This window comes from Anoplopoma fimbria, chromosome 19, assembly GCF_027596085.1.
Source record: "Anoplopoma fimbria isolate UVic2021 breed Golden Eagle Sablefish chromosome 19, Afim_UVic_2022, whole genome shotgun sequence".
In the NCBI taxonomy this organism is placed as follows: domain Eukaryota; kingdom Metazoa; phylum Chordata; class Actinopteri; order Perciformes; family Anoplopomatidae; genus Anoplopoma; species Anoplopoma fimbria.
In genome coordinates, this window is record NC_072467.1 from 14,184,490 (window position 1) to 14,205,476 (window position 20,987).

At 38.1% G+C, this 20,987-nt stretch overlaps 1 protein-coding gene across 1 annotated transcript in view; it reads right to left on the reverse strand.

Annotated features, from left to right (window-relative positions):
* Positions 1-7,943: 7,943 nt before the first annotated feature.
* The window catches only part of LOC129108280 (NT-3 growth factor receptor-like), a 156,936-nt gene continuing 143,892 nt past the window's right edge, over positions 7,944-20,987 (reverse strand). The window contains exons 15-17 of the mRNA XM_054620015.1: positions 20,704-20,947; positions 13,142-13,300; positions 7,944-8,138 (exon numbers count right to left, since the gene is read on the reverse strand). Of these exons, the coding sequence (XP_054475990.1) occupies positions 7,953-8,138; positions 13,142-13,300; positions 20,704-20,947 (589 nt within the window). The 3' untranslated portion in view covers positions 7,944-7,952. The remainder of the gene's footprint in view (positions 8,139-13,141; positions 13,301-20,703; positions 20,948-20,987) is intronic.

Consider the following 20,987-nt stretch of genomic DNA (forward strand, 5'->3'; position numbering starts at 1 on the left):
AGTCCTAAAAGTATCAAATTAGTGTATTACGTCAAAAAAATTATAAAAAGCCATTGTATGGTACCCTGAAAAGTTAGTAGAAAAGCCACAAACCCTTTTACACATTTTCTGTATGATAGCAGTAATGACAGATCGGGATAGTTTTGTTCTGATGCAATTATAGTTACTGGATGTGGAATTTACTAAACTGGCAAATTTAGCTTGTGACTTAAACTACAATAGAATAGCACTAGTGATCATTTTTAACTTTCTGACAAACCTGAAATAAGACCAAAAAAAACTTGTTAGATGCTTGAATCATATGGTGCAAAACTTAGACAGAGAATAAATGTTTTAAGTATTGATATAATTAATTAAATGTGAAAGTGGATTTGTATTCACAAATAAAGACATGCTCTAACTTTCCCTGAATAGGTGGTGGTTGAAGGAAAGACAACAAAACACATAACAAGGGGACAGATATTCAAAGATGAAGTAACTTTTAATGAGTCAGAATCATTCACAGAGCCACCTTAAAAGTTCACCACATCTCAGCTTTTTAAAAAGACATTATACAAGTTGTCAAATTATTCTAATACATAGAGTTATAAATGATAGTATGGAGACAGATATACAACACTTTACCCAGGGGGAGAGAGAGAGAGAGAGATAGAGAGAGAGCAGGAGAAAGACACTGACTTATTATTGAATAATGATGGCTTTAACATATTCAGCTTAAATACTTTGTATGAGAAACATGATGCAGGAAAATGCTTAAGAGAAAGCAGGGTTGAAAGAGTACATGATCAAGTAAGATTGATTAAATACCATGGGGAAAACAAGATAGAGAAAGAACAATAATGCCCAAAAAAAGGAAATAAATAAATGTGATGTCATGAGCCAACTGAAAGAGACAAAACAAATTATCCTGACCCTAATGCCTTTTAAAATATGTGAAGTATACAACTGAGACTCTCAATGACAGCTTTAAACTGTGATGATACAGGACATATTTAGCAGCGTGATGAGTCAGTTAAGAATATTTGACAGTTTGAGTATGGCAAGCTATGTTACCATTAAATTGATGGACTGGATATGTATTGCAAATATCGTTGACTACATTTTTCATAGTAAAAACTACCTTTCAGATGTCGATAGTAAAATTATTTTTAACCACAATTGTCATTTCAATTATCCAGAACCTCATTCTTTATAGGAAAAATTTGAGCAAACATTTTGGATATTTACTACAGAATTTCTATCAGGGAAAAACTCCAATTGTTACGCGTCATAATTTAGTTTTATGAAAAAAACATTTCAGATACCCAGAATGTAATTTTGAATATCCATAGTACACTGTGACAAGTAAAAATGCAATTTCAGATATCTACAATTAGAATCATGGACAGTAACAACAAGATTGCAAATATCCACAAATGCATTGTTGTTGCCTGTTTTGGGTATCCAAAAATGATAGTAATAGGCCAAAATGGCCTACTTCAGTAATGATTAGTAACAATTGGATTCTAGATATCTGAAATAAAAGATTTACTAGTCAGAATTGTATTGCTGATATCCAGACTGTTATCAAAAATATATTTGAGAATAGATAAATGTTATTTTTTGAATACATTTTGAAGAATTAAATGACATACCTGCAAAATATATCCAGTCTAGCAATTCAACTTTTTTTAAAGATTTAAAGATAACGTAAATGTAGTTTTGACTGGAACAATCAAATTTGTAGGTATTTTGAAATACAATTTCTAATAGTAAGAATGTTATTGTGGGTAACTTACTGACTAGTGTAAATACAATCTTTACTAGGAGAAATGCAATTACAGATAGGAGTGTGATTCAATTAAATGTTAAAAGGCTTGCCATAGCATAAGGTGTTCTGCACACTTTCTTTCAGGAAGATGTCAAACTTGTGTCATGTCTGCTGTCAACAGGAGAAGACAATATACTGGACAGGTTGGCGGCGGTTGTTTTCCGGCCTGGCTGCCTCCTTTAGACTCCTCAGGACAAATCAGCTAAACCTCCGCAAACAAGACTGTCTATAGAGAGCTCACCTAAATCCTGGCATCAGAGAGAAAACAAACCCTAAAAACTTACTGGCGAACTGTAATTTTGGGATGCTGGTACACCGACTCTCTCCTCCCTCTCCCTATATGGCCAAAAGAAAGAATTCTTCAGCAGATTATTAACTCGACCGCCAGGCAGAATGTTGATATTGAACGACTCAGCCAAAGCCTGGATTCCTTTCAATATCAACATTTTGTAAGGTTCAATGCCAATGTTTTCAAAGTGATTTTGTATGCAACTTTGATGTAATTAAGTTTTGGGAAAGATTAAGGCTAGTTAGGGAGAGATAGCTATGCTAGCTAACTGGTCTATCTAAGTCTTCAAAGCCTGTCCTGTTTGAATTGGACCAAACTGCTTGGGAAAAGCTGCAACCTCTGTACCCAAAAGTCCTGTTGTTGGTTGAGGACACTGACCAATGTCGAGCAAGTCATGTTTACCAACCCTGAGGTTCGTCAGGATTTACTTTACCAAAGGATATCACAGAGATTGAAGATAAAAAAATATTGGTTAGTCGGAACAGTAGAGGTTCTCAGAATATATTTTGCTAATTTCTTGATTCAGAGTAGATATTCTTCAACCAGGGGTACGGACAATTCAATCTAATTTGACAAAGAAAAGAACGGATTTGCTGCTACTAACTCATTGATGATTAGACACTCCTCTCTGTTGCAACGTCATCTTGCAACTGAGGCTGATACCACGACTGGGATTTTGCTATGCACGCGGACCACAGCTTGATTGCCAAGAAGAAGATAACAAATGGATGCCGGTTTGAAGCAAGCCTGCACAAGGAGATCAACCTTTACCCACATTTATATAATTTGCCTATAAATGAACAGCCAAATGAATTATTACATTGCCACCAACTGGAATGGAGTGTGCGATAGAAAGTATGTCCGAGGCTTTACAGAGCGGCGTTGATGCAAAACACTTGGAGTTTGTGACTTAAAATAAAAAATTACACCGTAACCACTGTAGGATTTTCCGTGAATATATGTCTCTACATTTGAATAGCAAAAAAACTTCAGTGGTCAAATTCTGGTAAGAATGCAAGGCATGTATTTGCGTTACAGCCTGAGCACTTCTTGAAAGCCAAATGAAGGCCGGTCAAACGTAGGCCTGACAAACTTTGAGCAACCAACCCCAGGGGTGTGAGCACACGCTGAACTACCATTATCCAAGGCCCTTAGGACTACAAACAGTGCCCATTCACTGTTTTATAAGTTGCTTGTTAACCTATAAACATTCTAACAAAGCTGCTTCTCCCCAGCACCTTGTAGACATTGGTAAAAACCGGACTTCCTGGAGGACATCGAGGAAAAATAAATTCACAGTGAGAAAGATGCAATATACCGTACTGACCCACCACATAGGTTTCTAGATTCTCCAACAGAATTTTTCAGTAGAGTAAAAGACGAGAAGCTGTGAGTTGTTGCAAAAGAGCTACTTGAGCTCACAGGAGTTTCTATCCCTGCTATAACGCCATCTTCATAAATAGTCATACTTATGGAATATAGCCGTTTAATATGGTTACATTTAAATCAGAAAACAGCCACTTATAATTAAAATAGTAATGGTATCATACAGTAGTTCTTGGAAAGTCTTAGAAAGAAAAAGGCTGGGAAAGTTTACACTCTGGGCGAGGTTTACACAAGCTGTAAGATAACTTTGGCCCTATTTCATCCTGGCATTAGGGTAGTAATTTGTACATGAATGTGTAAATAAGTAAAACCCAAGGCTGCACACAAAAGCAATGGAATGTGATTTACCTATAATATCAGCAAGTTCTCATTCCCAGGGCGTGAAATACCAAATGGTTTGTCATGCCCCTCGACGTCTTATAATGATGCGCAATGCCCCCTTTAGCGTCCGTATGAGACGCACCGGGCTTTCAATTAACTACTATGTGAACACAATTGCGTCATTATTGAACGATCTGAGAAAATTTGAATGCCGTAGTAGAAAGACTTATAAACCAAACTGGGTGGGAGGAAGAAACAAACACAGGATTTTCAACCAGGAGAGCTGTGTTTTGTAGCTTGCGTTTTATGCAAAGTAGTTATTTTAATCCCAGCCATGAATGTTTCTAAACCAAACTTAAGTGGTTTTGTTGCCTGAACCTAAGCAAGTGTTTTTTGTTTGAATTCATGACGTTAACCATTTGTTAACTGCTACCGATTGTGTTAGAAAGTGACGAGTTGGAATGAGAAAGTGTTGATAATATTTCGTCAGGCAGCACCGGTGTTTGCATCTGCTCAATCTCGATAAGCTTTTATCAACATTACGACTTTAATGCCAGGTGAAAATTTGGAGTTAAATTATTTTAGCACAAAGGTGCTTTTGAGCGACTAGTTCTGAGACATTGACTTCAGATACATGACAATCAAACAACACTGAATAGTATGACAGTGGCTTACATATAGTTGGCATAGTGAAACCAGTCAGACCCTGCTCAGCCTTTCTTAGTCTCTTTCAGCTTTGTGACGCTTGACACAGATGACACATTAATTCAGTTATGGCCTAGCCATTCAGTTATGGCTAGGACAAAACTCCTGCAATGGCTTGTCCTTTTGCTGTTAAGTTGACTCAACAAGAGCATTATATGGGTTTCGTTTGTCAAGTTAATGCTTTTTAATTGCTGGTTGATGTCATTGAATAAGGACAGACACAATTGTTATTGATTGTTTTAAGATGCCAGCTAAGCCAGACACCCAATGCTAAACTCAGTCTTTGTTCAATGACCCAATGTTTTTGCCTTTGACAGAATAGCATACCTATCAAACCTTGGGAGAATGTCTAGCTAACAACCTCATGCCCTGAATTGTCGTTACTGGTTGGACTGGACCATTGTCTGTAAATGGGTGTATTCTAAATCATAATGTTATAAATTTCTCAGTCACCTGCATGAGCACCTCTAATATGTAGGTAGGTATGGAGAGAGATAGCTGAAAGCTGAGTTGAGTGAGTGAGGCTAACTACATATTAAAAGTGTCTGGCACCAAGGTCATTTTTATCACGCCTCTCATTAAAAGTGTGAAAGTAATAGTGCTTTTCTGATCATAAAGATTTACAAACCACGTGGGCAAAACTGTTAGGATAAAAAAACATTTTAACAAGAACAATGTACAGTGTAATATAACTAAAAGTTTCAAAAAAAAGGATCCCAAAATGCCCGAATTAAAAGATACATGTTGAGTTTTATTTGTGAAACATTTTGGTTAAATTTGCTAGCTTATTTTAGAACCAATGCTTAGTTGAGAAGACAGATAAAAATGTCCTTGATAGGCTTAACACACCATTAGTGTAATTGAGAAATGAAATGGACAAATCCTTTTTCTGACTCTGATTGGTAAGTGGCAAACGAAGCAATTCCCAAAATGTTTAACTGTTCCTTTAAATTTGAAGAATGTCCCTTATCCTAGAAAAGCACTTGAACTAGAAGCTGATTTACTAAACTGCGGCCCAAAAACTTTAGATATTTCTTCTACTGTCTTGACTCGTACACAACAATCAAATGAGCAACTAAAAGAATAATGAACATAACTGATTTTAACCTAGATTATTTTGTTAAAATTTTGAAAAGACATCGTATGACTTAATAAAGTAAACAAACAGTTATTTCAACTAGAAAGAAAGATTATCAAAATATCTATTGGCTTTCACTGAACCATATAACAACACATCAAGAAGCTGAAAATAATCAAACTGGGGAAAAGGAAATAAATTAACATATCTCAAGACGGAGCGATTTACAGTATGTACATTCTTTTTAAAAAGATTGTTTTCATTGACGGTAGCTCCGTCCATCTCCTGTCAGTCCAGACTTTCTGTTGCCATGCAGCAGTTGTTGCTCGCTGACGTCAGAGTGGATCCAGGCATGTAACACTACACAAAAAGGCTTCTTTTAAATAATCCTTGAAGGCTTCCTCCCAGCCAATTGCCTGTCTTTTAGTGTTGATCAGTTCTTTCCTACCTGGTGGCAGAATATTCCAATGGCTTTGGAGCATGGCAGAGGTCCGCTCTTTGATTTGAAATAAAAATAAATACAAAATATATAGAATATGGTTGGTTTTTTTTAACAGAAAATGTAACTTCACCTTGGGTAGTTAAACGTTCTTGTCAAGCTGCAAAGGGTACAAAAAAGTTTTCATCAATTTTAGTTTTTTCTCCCAGGGTTAATGTTTTCTGTATCATTTTCAACATTTTATTCTTGTTTTTGAGTTGTTTTTTTTGCAATACATAGAGTGCTGAAAGTTTGTAAGAAAATCAAGGAAGGTTTACAGCTAGTGTACATTTTTTTAAGCAGGTAAACAAAATGTAAAAGTGCTCTTATTTTGAAATACTTTTTTTTTGAGTTTTCAGTGTTTAGAAATAAGTAGGAGGCACTTAGGTCCATCTCTATGGCGACAGACAGTCACTTAGGCCACACTTCCAGGCTCAAGATTGGAAGGTCTGGTCGGGCTCTTGCAGAAAAGAACAGCTCTGTGAGTCAAGGATTAGAATGTGTATCTCTGAAGGCTTGGCAGATGAAAACACAGAAGCATTGGACTAGGACTAAAGAACACAACGGCTGCTGAACACGACATGTTTGATTTATGCCAATGTCCTTTGTTGTTACCCACTCCCTCTATGTTTCAATGACCACAGAGGAAGTGGAATCTGTCCTACAGATTGTCAAGGGAAGAGTCCATTCCATCAACGTTTAGCAAGAACTGCCTGGTCCTTCTTTCATTGATTTATGTCTAGAATGTGGTGTTTTACTTCGTCAGCATTTAAGCCTTTTTCTTTGACGTTCGTATCTGGAAAGGTCCGAATGCAGCCACAAGTAAGCTGCCGGTTTCAGGAGTAGGCATGCCAACAGAGGTTCAAAAATGAAATGATGCAGCACTTAAGGTCATTCTTCATGGTTTCTCTAGGAACCATCCCTCAAAGATTATTGTTTCTCAGGCCAATTTTAACCCTCACAGATTTACTTTAGAAAAATGTTTAGTACTTCTAAACTGTGGGGGTCATGAAGATCAAGTCCAATCTGGCCAAGCACTGATGTAAAGTTGAGCTTCCACTTTTGTTTAAAAAGGTGGAGAGATTTCTTTAGATTTCTCTGTGCAGGTCAACCTTCTGAACTTCTACATTACACAGAAGAAGTCAAGAATGCTATACTGTGTGAGGACCAGGCAAAAGTACAAGCCAAATGAGCCCTAGCAATTCAGATGGCTCCAATTTAGGGTTTGTGAAACCCAGCTAAATTGAACTATTGCCTGGCTGACCTAAGGGACACAGATAAATCCATGTTAGGGTAAGGTCAATATAACCTAGGACAGGATGTTTGAAATGTATCAAAGCTGAGCCAGATTCTACCAAGCTAGGTCAGGCTTCATCAAGATAGAACCAAAACTGCAGTGATTTAGACAGAGTGAAATGACGACACTTAGGCTAGGACATGATGGTACCTAAATCATTAGGATAAGAAAACCAACCATACCAGACCAGTACAATCAGGGTAATCCAGTTCAGTCCAGTTTGATGCAATCCAATCTTCATAGTCCTTTAGTCATGAGTTCACTCACAAAGTAGCAAGACTGGACCTAAGAAGCCTCGGCTCAACCAGTAAGGTAAGGTCCAAGAGATTTCCTTTGATTATAATGTGATGCAATGCAATCCAGTTCTTTTTCCAGTTAAACACACTTTAATGTCAGGCAGTTGGATGCAATACAGTCCATTTCTAGCCCCAATCCACATGGTTCCATCACAGACTTTGCTGTGAGTCCACGCCAGACTTCCGCCCCAAGGCAATCCGTTTCCTTATGATCCAGTCTACTCGTTTTTATTTCAGTGAAGATCTAGTCCAAACCAAAACGCATCCAAATCCTTTCCCCTCGTATCCATTCCTATCCCAGTATGTCCAGATAGACCGGCGCGGCTTTCATCATAGTGAACAGCAACTTCTGAATGTCTTTGATGTTGAGGCGCTGTTGTGGCTCCCTCTGCCAACAGCCCAGCATCATATCGTAGACTTCTTTGGGACAGAGCCTGGGGCGCTCCAGTACCCTCCCCTGAGTGATGCACTCTATCACCTGGGAAGACAGAAAGACGTACTGTTAAAGAGGAAACTACATATTTCTTTGTTCTCAAGAAGCATTGGTTCTGCAATTAGAAATGACATGTGCTGCAACACACATTGGCTGCGTTGCAGAATGGGTCATTTGACTGGACGCATCACACAGACAGAAGTATTTTCAAGGTACAGTAATCCATGTGTGCCAATCCAGGAAGGAAATGTGGATAAACCTGCTGCTTTTCTGGAGAGTTGAAACACTTTGATGGTGAGAAATAGGAAAATATAATTTTGAATTGATGAACAGATGAGAGTATTTCTATCACAATTTATTTATTGTATATAGTATCGGGTCTTTTGATGTATTATGAAAATGTGATTCTACATGTAGTTTCCTTTTATGTTTGATATTGTGCCATACTAAATAATATTGCAATGCATGCTGTTTTATCATCATCTTTGGCTTTTTATGATGGTATATTGCTTTTGTAATGTAACATTGGGAACAATTGTTTTACTCTAACCCACACTTGGGTTGGCAGGTTATGTATTAATGTTGTATTGTCTGTACTGAACACAGGTTGAGTTATTATGTTATGTCAGTCAGCAGTAAAGAGAAGCTAAACAGACTTTGACTTTGATGCATGCAGAGAAAAGCTTGGACTATTTCCTGACTGAGGCATACAATATATGCCACAGGGTTATTAGATTCCTCCAATTAAAGAGATTGCACTGCATTGGACTCATGGTGTCACAGAAACAGCTTCAACTATTCCAAACTGAGTCTCAATTAGACTTGCACTTGTATATTGACTACTACCTAATGCTGCTATGCTTCAAGTGAGCAAATGCAGTTCATGGTCCACAACACCTCAGCCAATTATTTCTGTCCTTATTATCAGTATCAACGAGAGGAAGCTAATAAGATGTTTTTAGCATTTCAAGCTCCAAACAGCCTGCAGGGTTTTAGAAACTGCTCAGTACCAGTTATCACATTATACCATCGGCCATCTTTATTTAGAAAACTATGGGTCTTTGTTGTCTACTTAGTTAAGTCATTATTATAATTATTAAACAGCAGAGCATTTTCCATCAAGCCAAACTATATAACCATTTGCAATAAATGGTATATTTGTTGACCCAAGTGTCTCTGACTGAACTTAAGCTTTCTTTGCCTATGGTACAGTTGAAAGTGAAGGTGGAGTATAGGCCCATCTGGATATCTGTTTTCTGCTCATAACCTGGGTTCAGTGTTGACCACAGTGTTTATTTTTTTTGTTTCGCTGAATTAAGAAATTATTATCAAATTATGTTCATATTACCCAAAACCAAAAAGTCATGATATCAATAAGAATGTTATTTTGTTGTCTGGATCCAATGCCCCAATCCCTTATTGGTATACTACATCATGCTGGTCTCAAACACTCCAATGCTATACCTACGAAAAGTAACGCACTGTAACTCGTGTATATTCCACAAAATCAATTCATATGAAACACAATGGATAGTAAAGCTTCAAACACAAAAACCAAATTCCCCAGACTTTCACCCAGGAGTTTGCTGTTCATGTCTCGTATGAAACCAGAAGTCAACATTGACTTAATTGTCACATAACTTCTGTATCACATCTTCCGTAGTAATTTTTAACACAAATCATGATCTTTTCTTACATCTAAACCTTGTTTCCTTTAACTAACTAAGTTGTTAACTTTGATCAGAGAAGTTTATTTTGAAAAGACTGTATGCATGTAAAAGGTGAAAATTGCCATGTTTTGTTTGACATTCGTAAGAGAATACACAAGAAACATCATAAATAATTTTGCAAATATCATGTGAACAGTTGTGTTTATATATATGAGGGTATGTTGACTAAATAGTGAACGTGGTTGCTGTTGCAATTAAATGCATCTGTTATATTTATTAATAATTACATTATCTCAACAAGGGTACAGTAAGATGGCAATGATGAAATCTACACCGAGTGCAGTGAACTAACTGTATTCCTGCATGAGTTTTTAACACATAGTATTACTCTGGCAGACTCACTCAGTCATATCTGTTGTTCCCTGCTGTCAAATAGGGTCTATTATATTTTCCATGTGTTCAGCACCTTTTGTAAGAGCTTCATTTCCTCTTTGTTTTCCTCTGTGCAGTCATTTAAAAAAAGCCTCACTGACACTTTCCACATGAAAATGTCTTCCCTCAGGTCATATGACCAGGAAGTAAGAGTAGGAATAGAAATACAGCCTACTCAATTATGCGATTTTTTGTGATAATAGTCTAAATCTTGCATTAAGGACAGATTCTTTGTCAAAACTTTATAATATTAGAGGCACAAATAATCACAGCCACTGGTGAATTGTGATGTTTAAATGACTACTTTGGCTTTGGCTCTTCTACCTTTATGGACTGAAGAATTGTATTGCTACAGAACCAACTCTGTCACCACTCTGCTGTTGCACTTTCTATCTTGAATAGAAATCAAGTTATTTTCTGTTGCCTTGTCTTGGTGGTTCGCTGTGAAGCTACTGTCAACGAAGCTCAACAATTCTGGCACTGGCACTGATGTTTCCTGTTAAAAGCCTTCCAGTAGCTGAAAAGGCACATTCATTTGCTTACTTGAAACTTCAGCAAGAAGTGTTTTATTTTTCATTAACAGTAATTAACGCCAATCAATATGATGGCAAAGCAGAAGCAATTAATGAATGAAAACAGTACTTATGTTTCATAAAGTCAGAGCAGCAGACTGGTGAGTATGTTATAAATCTGTTATTTTCACTTACACACATGCATTTTCTTTTATCTAACCACGTTCTTACACAATAATTTTACTTTTACTTGAGTGAAATATTATAGTGTTATTTCTATACCTGTCCAATGACTCTATGACATTCGACTTTCGACCTTTGTATTGTTCGTTGTGGCCTCTCCCCCGGGTACAATAAAAAAAATGGCTTTTGTATGATAATGTTCAGTCAAACTGGTATGCTTGTAAAAAGAAAATCAGCGAGAAGAATTGCTCTGTCTGCTTTTGAAAAACGGATCATGCATGTCCTGTCTTATAAAAGGATGTATTTACTCTCTAGGGTTAAATTGGATATGACAGCTGTTGCAATATCACACCTTTCCAAAGTGCAGTTCTGCAGTTAAACTGAATATACAAGACAGAGAGACAAGCACTGATTGCTGAGATCACTGAAGTGAATACATCTTTTCTGATTTCCCTCAAGAAATCAATACAACTGACAAAAAAGTGATTTAGGGTCTTGGCAGACTGATGAAAATGGGATTCTTGGGGCCACATTTAGAAGACATCTGTAATAGACCAAGATAACAAAAACTGGAATTTCTTCATCTTGTATCATGCCTCTCATTAGTGGATCATAACATATCCGGTATGGAAATATTTCAAAGATGCTTCAGTTCAAAATGAGACCAAATTTGATTATGGATGTTAGTTTTTGATCAAGGCCAGAATTGTGTCCTACAACTGAACAGATAAGGCTTGTTTTTAGAATAGTCGATTGACGGAAATGCTTTTTGTAGCAGTTGGTGATCAGAAGAGTCAGGAGTACACAGTCAATGACTGGTAAAGAAAACAATAAATCAAAAAAGTTTTTAACTTTTTTGACAGGGTCCAGTAGTATGCTAGATCACGTACACGCACAAACAAACAACGCAAACGGCCAAACGCATGATCTACCCGCTGGCTTACGCCAGGATGAGATGATAAAACAGCAGATGCGAGGGTGTGCATGAATATCTGAACAGGACCCATGATGTCTGTGAGGGTTTGAAGCCTCATAAAAATGTGATTCTACAACTCTGTGTGTTTCACACTCCAAAGAATATTTCTGTTTGTCAGGCTGATCTCTGTGAGATTTTCCTTCAAAATCCAACTCTATAATTCACAAGTCCCTATTTTTATTTCCCCAGAGCACAAACAGACCATAATGAATCTGCACGGAGTAAGGCTTGTTGATCAATACATACTGACTCAATTTCTTCCACCAGTTGCTGAGCTTGCTGCCTCTCTGGTCCATCCTTTGTTTTTGGAAGAAAAAGTGCCCACTTACGGAAATGCCAGGACTCTCCCTACACTCACTCACATGCTCAGTGATTTAGGACGAACAAGCCGCCAGTGTCAGAGCATATTTCCCCCTAACAACACGAAAAAGACTTGTTGAATGCCAATTCTATTGTTTCCGTATATGGCATGGTAATAAAATAAAAATCCCCCTTAACATTTCTGAAAGAATGTAGAGGCCAAGATTAATTTCCAGGTCCATGAACCATAATGTACTATTGAGAATGAAAGCACTAGTACCAGGAAGTAGTCTTTCTGCACTACATAGCTATAACTCATCTCTTGTTACCGTTTTTTTGTCGGTTAAACATCACTGTATAGGAGCTCTATAACAATAAAGTTGAAGTTTAAGAACCATTCAATTCAATTCAGTTTATTTTGTAGAGCCCAAAATCACAAATTACAAATTAGCCTCAGAGGGCTTTACAATCTGTACACATGCAACATCCTCTGTCCCGGAACCCTCACATCGGCACAGGAAACCATAGCCACTTAGAAGTTGTTGACTGGCATCAACCAAACTAAAATGTTCTGAATATTTAAAAAAATATGTGTTTTCATTCTCAAACCCAATTATTTTAAATGGGTTTATTATAATTATTTTCTTTGTTCTGCTTAAAAACAGTAAAAAATTCAAACATGTTGAATATGTGTGAAATTGTGGAATGGAAACTCCCTTTTATGCAATTAAATTTTCCAACTAGCCAGAAATATTAAAGAGAACTGGACCTCAGTGTCCTCAATGACCCTGCTGAGGGGTCATGAAAATCACCCAGGTTAATCACATTGTAACAAAGGAATGACGGCTGACCCAAATTTTACTATAATTTTCATTAAATCAAGTTCTTATTTGTGGTTAATAAAAGTCATACATGACTTAAAATAGACTTCTACCACACAGACAGTATGAACATTAATAAGACAAGATAGCATACCTCATTATTGGCGAGCTGGAACCACGGCTGTTTGCCGTACGTGAAGATCTCCCACAGGATGACTCCGAAGCTCCACACGTCACTCTCTGTGGTGAACTTCCTGTACATGATGCTCTCCGGAGGCATCCAGCGGATAGGCAGCATGGTGTGACCTCCCACCTGAACACACACATAGAAGAAAGAAATTTCACAGATGAGCATGGAAATGTGTATGATGAATACACATGATGCCTTTGGGGGATGATATCGCCATCATTTAAACGCTACAATTATTAAGGGACATACACAAGTTACTCGAAATTACAAGTGGGCACAAGCACACATTTCATTATATTTTTCTGGAACAATAGAAAACTGTAGTCATCAAAGTAATTGACTGGACCTGTTTAACCAAATGAAAAAAGAGTGCGTATTATTACATTGTCCAAAAATATGTTTGGGAGGACGTCCAACCCTGTCTTCTGTAAATTATCTTTGAATGATACTGCTTTGTTTTACCTGCTATGTTTTGAGGGCTATGTAATGGCTGCAATGGTTCTGTCCTTTTTGTCCTGGATTTTGTGGGTCCAGACCAATTTATAAGCCATTCGATTTGCATATAGGTCAATTTTCGACCTATATGCCCGCTCTGATCTTACACTGCACTTGTCTGATAAAAAGAGTGCACATGCATAATTCTAAGAGTTTCAGTGAACCTCCAGAGGCTGGGTTCCTGTACATTTACATACCTCCTCCAAGCTTAGAGCTAATACCACAAATAACATTCTTTAAAACTGTATATAGTGAAAGAATAATTTGAAAAGCACTGTTCTCTGGCTAGCAGCTTCAATTCAATAGCACATGCACCCTGTGGCATTTCATTATGAGTGTTTAAATACAAAACTGTACGCACAATGATAATAATGAGGATCCAATAAAAATTCAATACAGCCTACTAAGTTATTACATACAGCAGGGCGGTCACTTCCTGTGGATTCTGTCATTGGGTGGAGTTTTCCGCTAATCAAACATGAGTAATGGTGAGGATATGAGAAGACGCGCGGCCCAGAATGTCTTCTCTATTATCCGACAGCGTGTACATCAGACAGACTGAATCATTATTCATCTGCTCCTGCCCCGCTCTCCGACTGCTGTGAAATCATAAAGCAGCTTGACTAATTTAGTCAAATATGTGCCTCCTAATCACGACTCACATAATGAATGACCTCCAGTGACTAATCGCCCTTCCTGCACCCCCCTCCCCTCCACCCTCATTCATCCAATGTCTGATTCCCCATCACCTCTTCCTCCTGTCCTGCCATCCTCTACCCATTTCTCCATCATGAATTAGTCATTTCTTCAATATTCAAAAAGCACTTTTACAACTTTAATTTAATCTCTTATTAGTGATCATTGCTGTGTGTAACGTGCTCTAGCCCTTTTTTCTCTCTAATCATTAACATACACTGACTTGAATACTTTCCAGGCATGAGAAATCCTAGGGGTAAAGCTGTGTCTTCATTCAATCCATTTCCTTCAAATAACGAAATTAATTTGTGAATGATTGCTCATTCATTAACAGCTCATTCACTCCTGGGATTAAGATTTGGCAGTATTTCAGTTTTGTCAACAGAAAATGATCGTTATAATTCATCATCAGTCATTATTGGAGTGAATGAAGAGTGGCGGCGTAACCACATGACATCACCATGCATTGATTTTGCCTCATTACAATTCCACTTGACGTTCAAGTTTGGTGATGGATATAAACACACCCCTATAAACTAGAAATAATGCTCTAAAAAGTTTGCACTTTGCATTGGATTTTTAACCCATCATGGCAATAATGTATTCTAATTATGATGGGTAGTGTCTTGGTGAGAGAATATCAAACATTCAGTCTCTAACAGCATACATTACTTCTTGCTGATGATCCATAAGCTCACTATGTTCCAAAACTCATATTTTAACTATAATGTCATTCTGTAATCAAATGTGACCTGATGAGATGTGGATCCACTGCAGCTGTATTGTTGGTGTCTTGTAAACCCATGAGGGTTGGGCACGTTTTTGTGCATGACACGAAAATAAAAAAAATTATCTAAAAATATCTATAGCTCAATACAAAGTGTCTGTCTCAGTCCAACAGGTGCTCTTCCATAAATCTTTTTCATGGCACTCATTTCCACATGTCAGAGCAGTGTAATTATTAACATTAATGATTGCTGCATCCCAGTTCTAAGACTCTGGTCTTGTGCATTATGACTCACTGTCATGGCTCATTGCTGGCTGTTCTCATTCACTTTTCATACTTATTACTTAAAAAAAGTAACTATAATTATAATTTGTAAACATCACACGTAATCCTGAGCCAAGGCCTGCAGAGCTGCCGCAAAGGAAGTCAGGTGAAGTAGGTGAGCGACATAGTCAGCGTCGGGGTGGATGGATGGGTCAAAGAAACACATGACTTTCACCCAGGAGATCAATGTTTTTGATAAGTCAACATTGAATAAGTCAAAAAGTACGTTAGAATAAGTCAATCCGGACTTATTCTAACATACTTTGTTTTACCCAATTTAGGTAACAACTTTAGTTTATTACCTAAGTTACATAACAAACACAGGACTTTCATACCGGAGGTTGATGTTTTTGTCCCATGAGAAACTAAAAGTCAACATTGAATTATATGTACATACTTTAGTTACCCATTTTATGCAGTTATCTTCGTAAGGAAGTTAAGTCACAAATGTACTTATGTTAAGCTAAACAACAATCTTTTTCCAAACCTAATCTAAGTGGTTGTGTTGCTTTAAGAGGTTCTGTACTGTAGGGGCTTGCCCAGGCGTACTCATAGCTGTAGTTGCTGGACAATCGTAGGATAACTCTTCGTAAGATATCATGCACATCGTTGTCTGAGAATCGATGCTTGTGGAGACAATTAACAGAGCTATGAAGTGGGAGGGTTGGCTGGTTGTGTAAACCCATTACAAACAGTGGGAATGGCTAATGCCCCTAACGTTATGCACTTTGCATGATTTGGCGTTGCGGCTGATGTGATCCCATCACAAGATTGTCTATAGTTTGAGTTTGTTTCTGAGAAATCAGGTTTTCAACACTACATCTGGCATTCTATTAGTTGGGTAATTTTGACAAGGTTATTGAACAAAAAAATCCAAGAGTAGTGGAGAAATCTGTCAGCCCACATTTCGAGCGCACAGAAGCAGTCTGAGTGTGAAGTAAAGGGGTGAAGCTAAAGCGCAGGAAATTGGAGCAAGCAACAATTTATCTGAGTGCAAGCATACAGTTTGAACAGCAGCAGAGCAAATCCAAACGCAAGCATGGACTATTTGAGCATGATGAAGCAAAGTTTTAAGGGACAGCATTACATATCTTGAAAAAGGAAATCAATTTATCATGTCCTTAAATTGAAAGTCCATGCTCTTGAATAGATATAGAAAAAAACCTCAATGGATTTCTTCCTGTCTTACCAGTAGATGAGTCCTTTTCAAAAGCGCTTAATTAATTACATTTATTCTCAGGCTTCATGTTTAATCCCAGGGTTACTGTTAGCCTTGGGCCAAGAGCTGGCCTGAGGCTAATCTAGACCACCTTCCACAGTGCAGCACTAAGCTTACAGCTAAGGCACAGTGTTCATGGAGAATGCATTTTCTGCTAAAACAGCTAACCAAATGTCTGGTAAATGTATTAACCTGGTACCTGTTTCCGTTTGTTAAAAAACTGTTATAGCCCTAAAGATTCAAGTCAATTTAATACTTACAATTTGTCTGCTGCAAACCATGCTCATTCCTACCTAAAAGGTTGTGATGGATCACTTTTTTTTAAAATTAAAAATAAGCAACAAATCTCAGCCAGTTGTACACATACACAGAAAAAAAAGAAAATCAGATTAGTACATCAATTTGGATTATTTATACTGACAAAATATTCTTACTACTAAATATCAAGAAATATATTTATTTGTCATTGTCAAGTGCCTTTTTTACTTCCTGCAACCCTGTCACAGCAAACTGTTAGCAGGTTGTAAAAAACTTTATTATAGAGTTAAAACTGTTACTTGATGCTAAATTATTATTCATTTAAGTCATTTATTAAGCTTTTAGATTTTTTGGATTGTCACTGTAAATTAATTTATTTAATCTATGTGTTTTTGGACATTTGGTCAAAGAAAACAAGAAATGCAAGAAGTCACCTCAGACTTTTTCACACATTAAGTAGCAAGCAGAGTCTTGGTAAAGCATCAATATTCAGTACAAAAACACTGCAGCTTTGGTTTTGTTACATTGTAAAGTCTGGGAAGCCCGGTACAGCCGCGAGCACGCAGCACAGAGGTGTGTGCACTCTATCTGAACCTGGAGTCCTGTATGCTTCGGTGCTATCTGCTCAGTCTGAGCTGCAGACAGAGTTCCCAGAGTTCTGTTTGACTGCAGGCAAACAGTCTGCACAGGGAGGAGGATCACTGTAGGAAAATGATATCCTCTGTCACTTTGGCTGTCTGAGCCTGAATTGTAGACAGCTGATGCATGTTAATCAGCCAGCCAGTCATTCTGTCCTCCCAGACGGCGTACAGCTGGGAGGAAATGTGGCCCCGTGTCTGGAATAGGAATTTTCTGGCTCACTTGACAAGAGATTAACTAAATTAAAAAATACCAATTAAAACAGGAACTGGGGTAAATTACATTTGTCAAAAAAAAAGAAAGATGAGTAAATAAATTAACTTGAACACAGCTCTTTGTTTCCTGTTTCCAGCACAGAGTCAATATTGGTTTCTCGTTAACCGTGACCATGATCGTTCCATAACCTCAACCAAGTGTTTATTTTTGTGACCAAGACAACGAAGGTCCTGTGACTTTAATGAAGTATTCATTTAAACCCAAACAAAGATGTTTCACTAAGCTTAAACATGCACTGAGTAATGTCTAACCACATGCTCCTAAGAAATAGGGGGCAGCATTGCACCTCTACTACTGGGTCCATACAATCTCAATATTTTGTCATCAGTTATATAAAAAAATAAAAGCCAACTACTAACTAACAGAAGGGCAAGAATACTCAAAATACAACTTCTAAAACTCTGAGAGCCTGTCAAAATGACTTATAATCTTCATGTCGATCAACCTACATCTTACTTTAGCCATCTGTTTGTTTACCGTGATACTAACTGTACGGTTTGTGTATGCTTTAATAGTTGTAGATAGCGGCCTGGGTCAGGGAATGTGTTTTTTACTTATATTCTATTCTTATGTCCTTCCCTGAAGATAGGGGACTGCTTCGCCTAGAGGGGTGCATGCAGCGGCCCCGGGGGTTGGATCTTCAGTTGGCTTCTGTGAAAAAAAATAAAAGCCAAGCTAAAATTTGTCCGAAAACCTGATTTACAGTGGGCTGGTAGAGCGCCTGGTCAAACCTGTGTATTGGTAGCAACAGAAAGTTTGTCGATCCAGTGCATATTTGGCTGAATTAAAGGCATCTATTCATGGAAGGATTGTCCATCTAACCGGGTAGGCTGCCTGCCCTCCTACTGCTGGAGTAGTTTCCTAATGGCTGGAAGGATGAAGCGAAGTCGTGATATCACAAGACTGGACAGGCTGGGGCTAGCTGGTTAGCATTTTTATTTAAGTAGATATCTCTTCAAAAAAATACTTAGAGGCTATGACATAACGTCAACACTGTAATCTATTCACATTCTGTTGATAATGTTCATTAGTTCAATGTTTCTCAAACTAAAATATGGCCAGATCTTACACATGGCACCTTTAAAGCACCTATAAACTGTATGTATACATACAGTTTATAGGTGCTTTTAGACAGTGACATGCAAATGTATACAACAAATTCAACCTAAACAACATTATGCTGCAAGGTGAAGGATATAAACAAGGGAGTGAAACTGAACCAGTTAACCGCTGATAGGGGTTAATATTAAAAGAGAGTCAGTCAGCCTTTGCTGTTGCTGTCTACCAGCGGGCCCCACTGAGACACTGGAGCAGCCATTAAAAAGAAAGCAGTCCACAGAAGCTACTTAGGGGGATGGGACTCGATGGAGCCATTGACATTTACTGCGAAATACAAATTATTTCCCACCATGCCAATTACAGCGCTGAAAGAGTCTCCTGAAAATCCCTATGAGCCGCTGTTGCAAGCATCTATGGAGACAAACATCTTCTGCACAGGCAGGACACGTACAGGGCGGGCTTCTTCGTTTCTCCATCAGGGACCCACATGATCATTTTCAACATCTCGTTCAGGGCTCATTAAAATATTATATATCCTTAAAAAACAGCTGCAGGCTAAATAACTTAGAGAAGCTATAAAGTTACTCATAATGTGATGGCCAGTCAATCGTACGTCCATCCTCCATCTGTCCACTGCTGACATTTTGAGAACAAAACTAAGGTCGTCCAAAACCAGTTAGGGCAGCAGACAATGGAAACCTCCAAAGGCGAGTCTGCATGGGTGATGACATGTAATTCGCCCCTACGCATAACTAAAGGCACATGTATTAGACAATGAAGAAAGGGTCACGTAAAGTTGAAGGAACTATATATGAAATTTTTGCCGCATCAGTTTCGGACGTGTAAAGGGACGGCGTGTCACTTTCCACTAGTTACTGCTCGTTACATGCATTGTGTATTTTCGAAATTAACTTCAGAGTTCTTAAAAAAACATTTTCGTGCACAGTGTCTTTTCAAAAAAGCACAAGTACTTGATTAGACTTGGGGAAAAGGTTAAGGTTTGGTTTAAATTAAGTAGCCTACATTTGATAGGTAAAATGATTTTGTTTTTTACATAACTGGCATGAGTTAAGTACAGAACTTGCGTAACCAAACTAATGTAAAATATGTCAATAGGACACAAACAGTGGCCTCCTTGTTGAAAGTCTATGTTTGTTTTACCCGTCCGTCCTCAGCTCCTATCTGCCATTCTGGGCTTTTCCCACTCTTTATACTGCGTCAGTTAATCTAACCATCTAACATTTATGCGGATGGATTTAAATTGGAGTTTTTTGGAAGCCTGGTTTATATCCTGCGGACGCTTATGGGTGCCTTCTTACTTTGATGCCAGACGCTGAGCGGCACAATTGGCAGTGAGAAACGGTTGGTTTTGGAGGTCCAGGTTTACAAATATCATATACATTTGAAATTATATTTCTTTGCTTCTCAGTATGAAGCCATTTTTGGTTGCTGTCGATTGGTTACACAAAAAACACTAGCACCAAGCTCTTGAGCTTAGCATCACTGTTGCTGTCTTTAGCTGAAGTTTGACACTGGCGCATTCATTTAGAATCGCAAAAGTGTCTGGTAACTAAAAGTTAATCTACAACAGCCAACCAAAATGCGGAATTCTCAATGACCATGGTATGAATTAGATAATGTTCAGTGTGCAAATATGTAAAAGCTGACATTTTGTTCTGAGATTCTGAGAAAAAAGGTGTTTGTGCTTAGTTCATTTAATTCTCTTAACTGAGACATGTGTAAATGAGACATGCATACCGTATCCCAGAATTCATTTTTCATTTAGGGTAAAGAAGCAGAGGGAAAAGAACAAAAGAAACAAACGGTTCTTACCCGGTAATAATCTGTGCTGTAAATGTCTCTGGACATGCCAAAGTCTCCTATCTTCACCAGAAGTCCATTCCCCACCAGACAGTTCCTGGTTGCCAGATCGCGGTGCACAAAGTGTTGAGACGCCAAGTAGATCATCCCACCTGCGATCTGACTGGCTATGTGAAGCATCTGGGACAGACCCAGCTCCCCGTTGGTCTGCAGAGGCTGTCCATCCACCAGGATCAAGGCGTCTGGACCGTGGGCTCTGAGGAAGAAGTTAGAGAGTGAGGTAGGAGCTCAGAAAA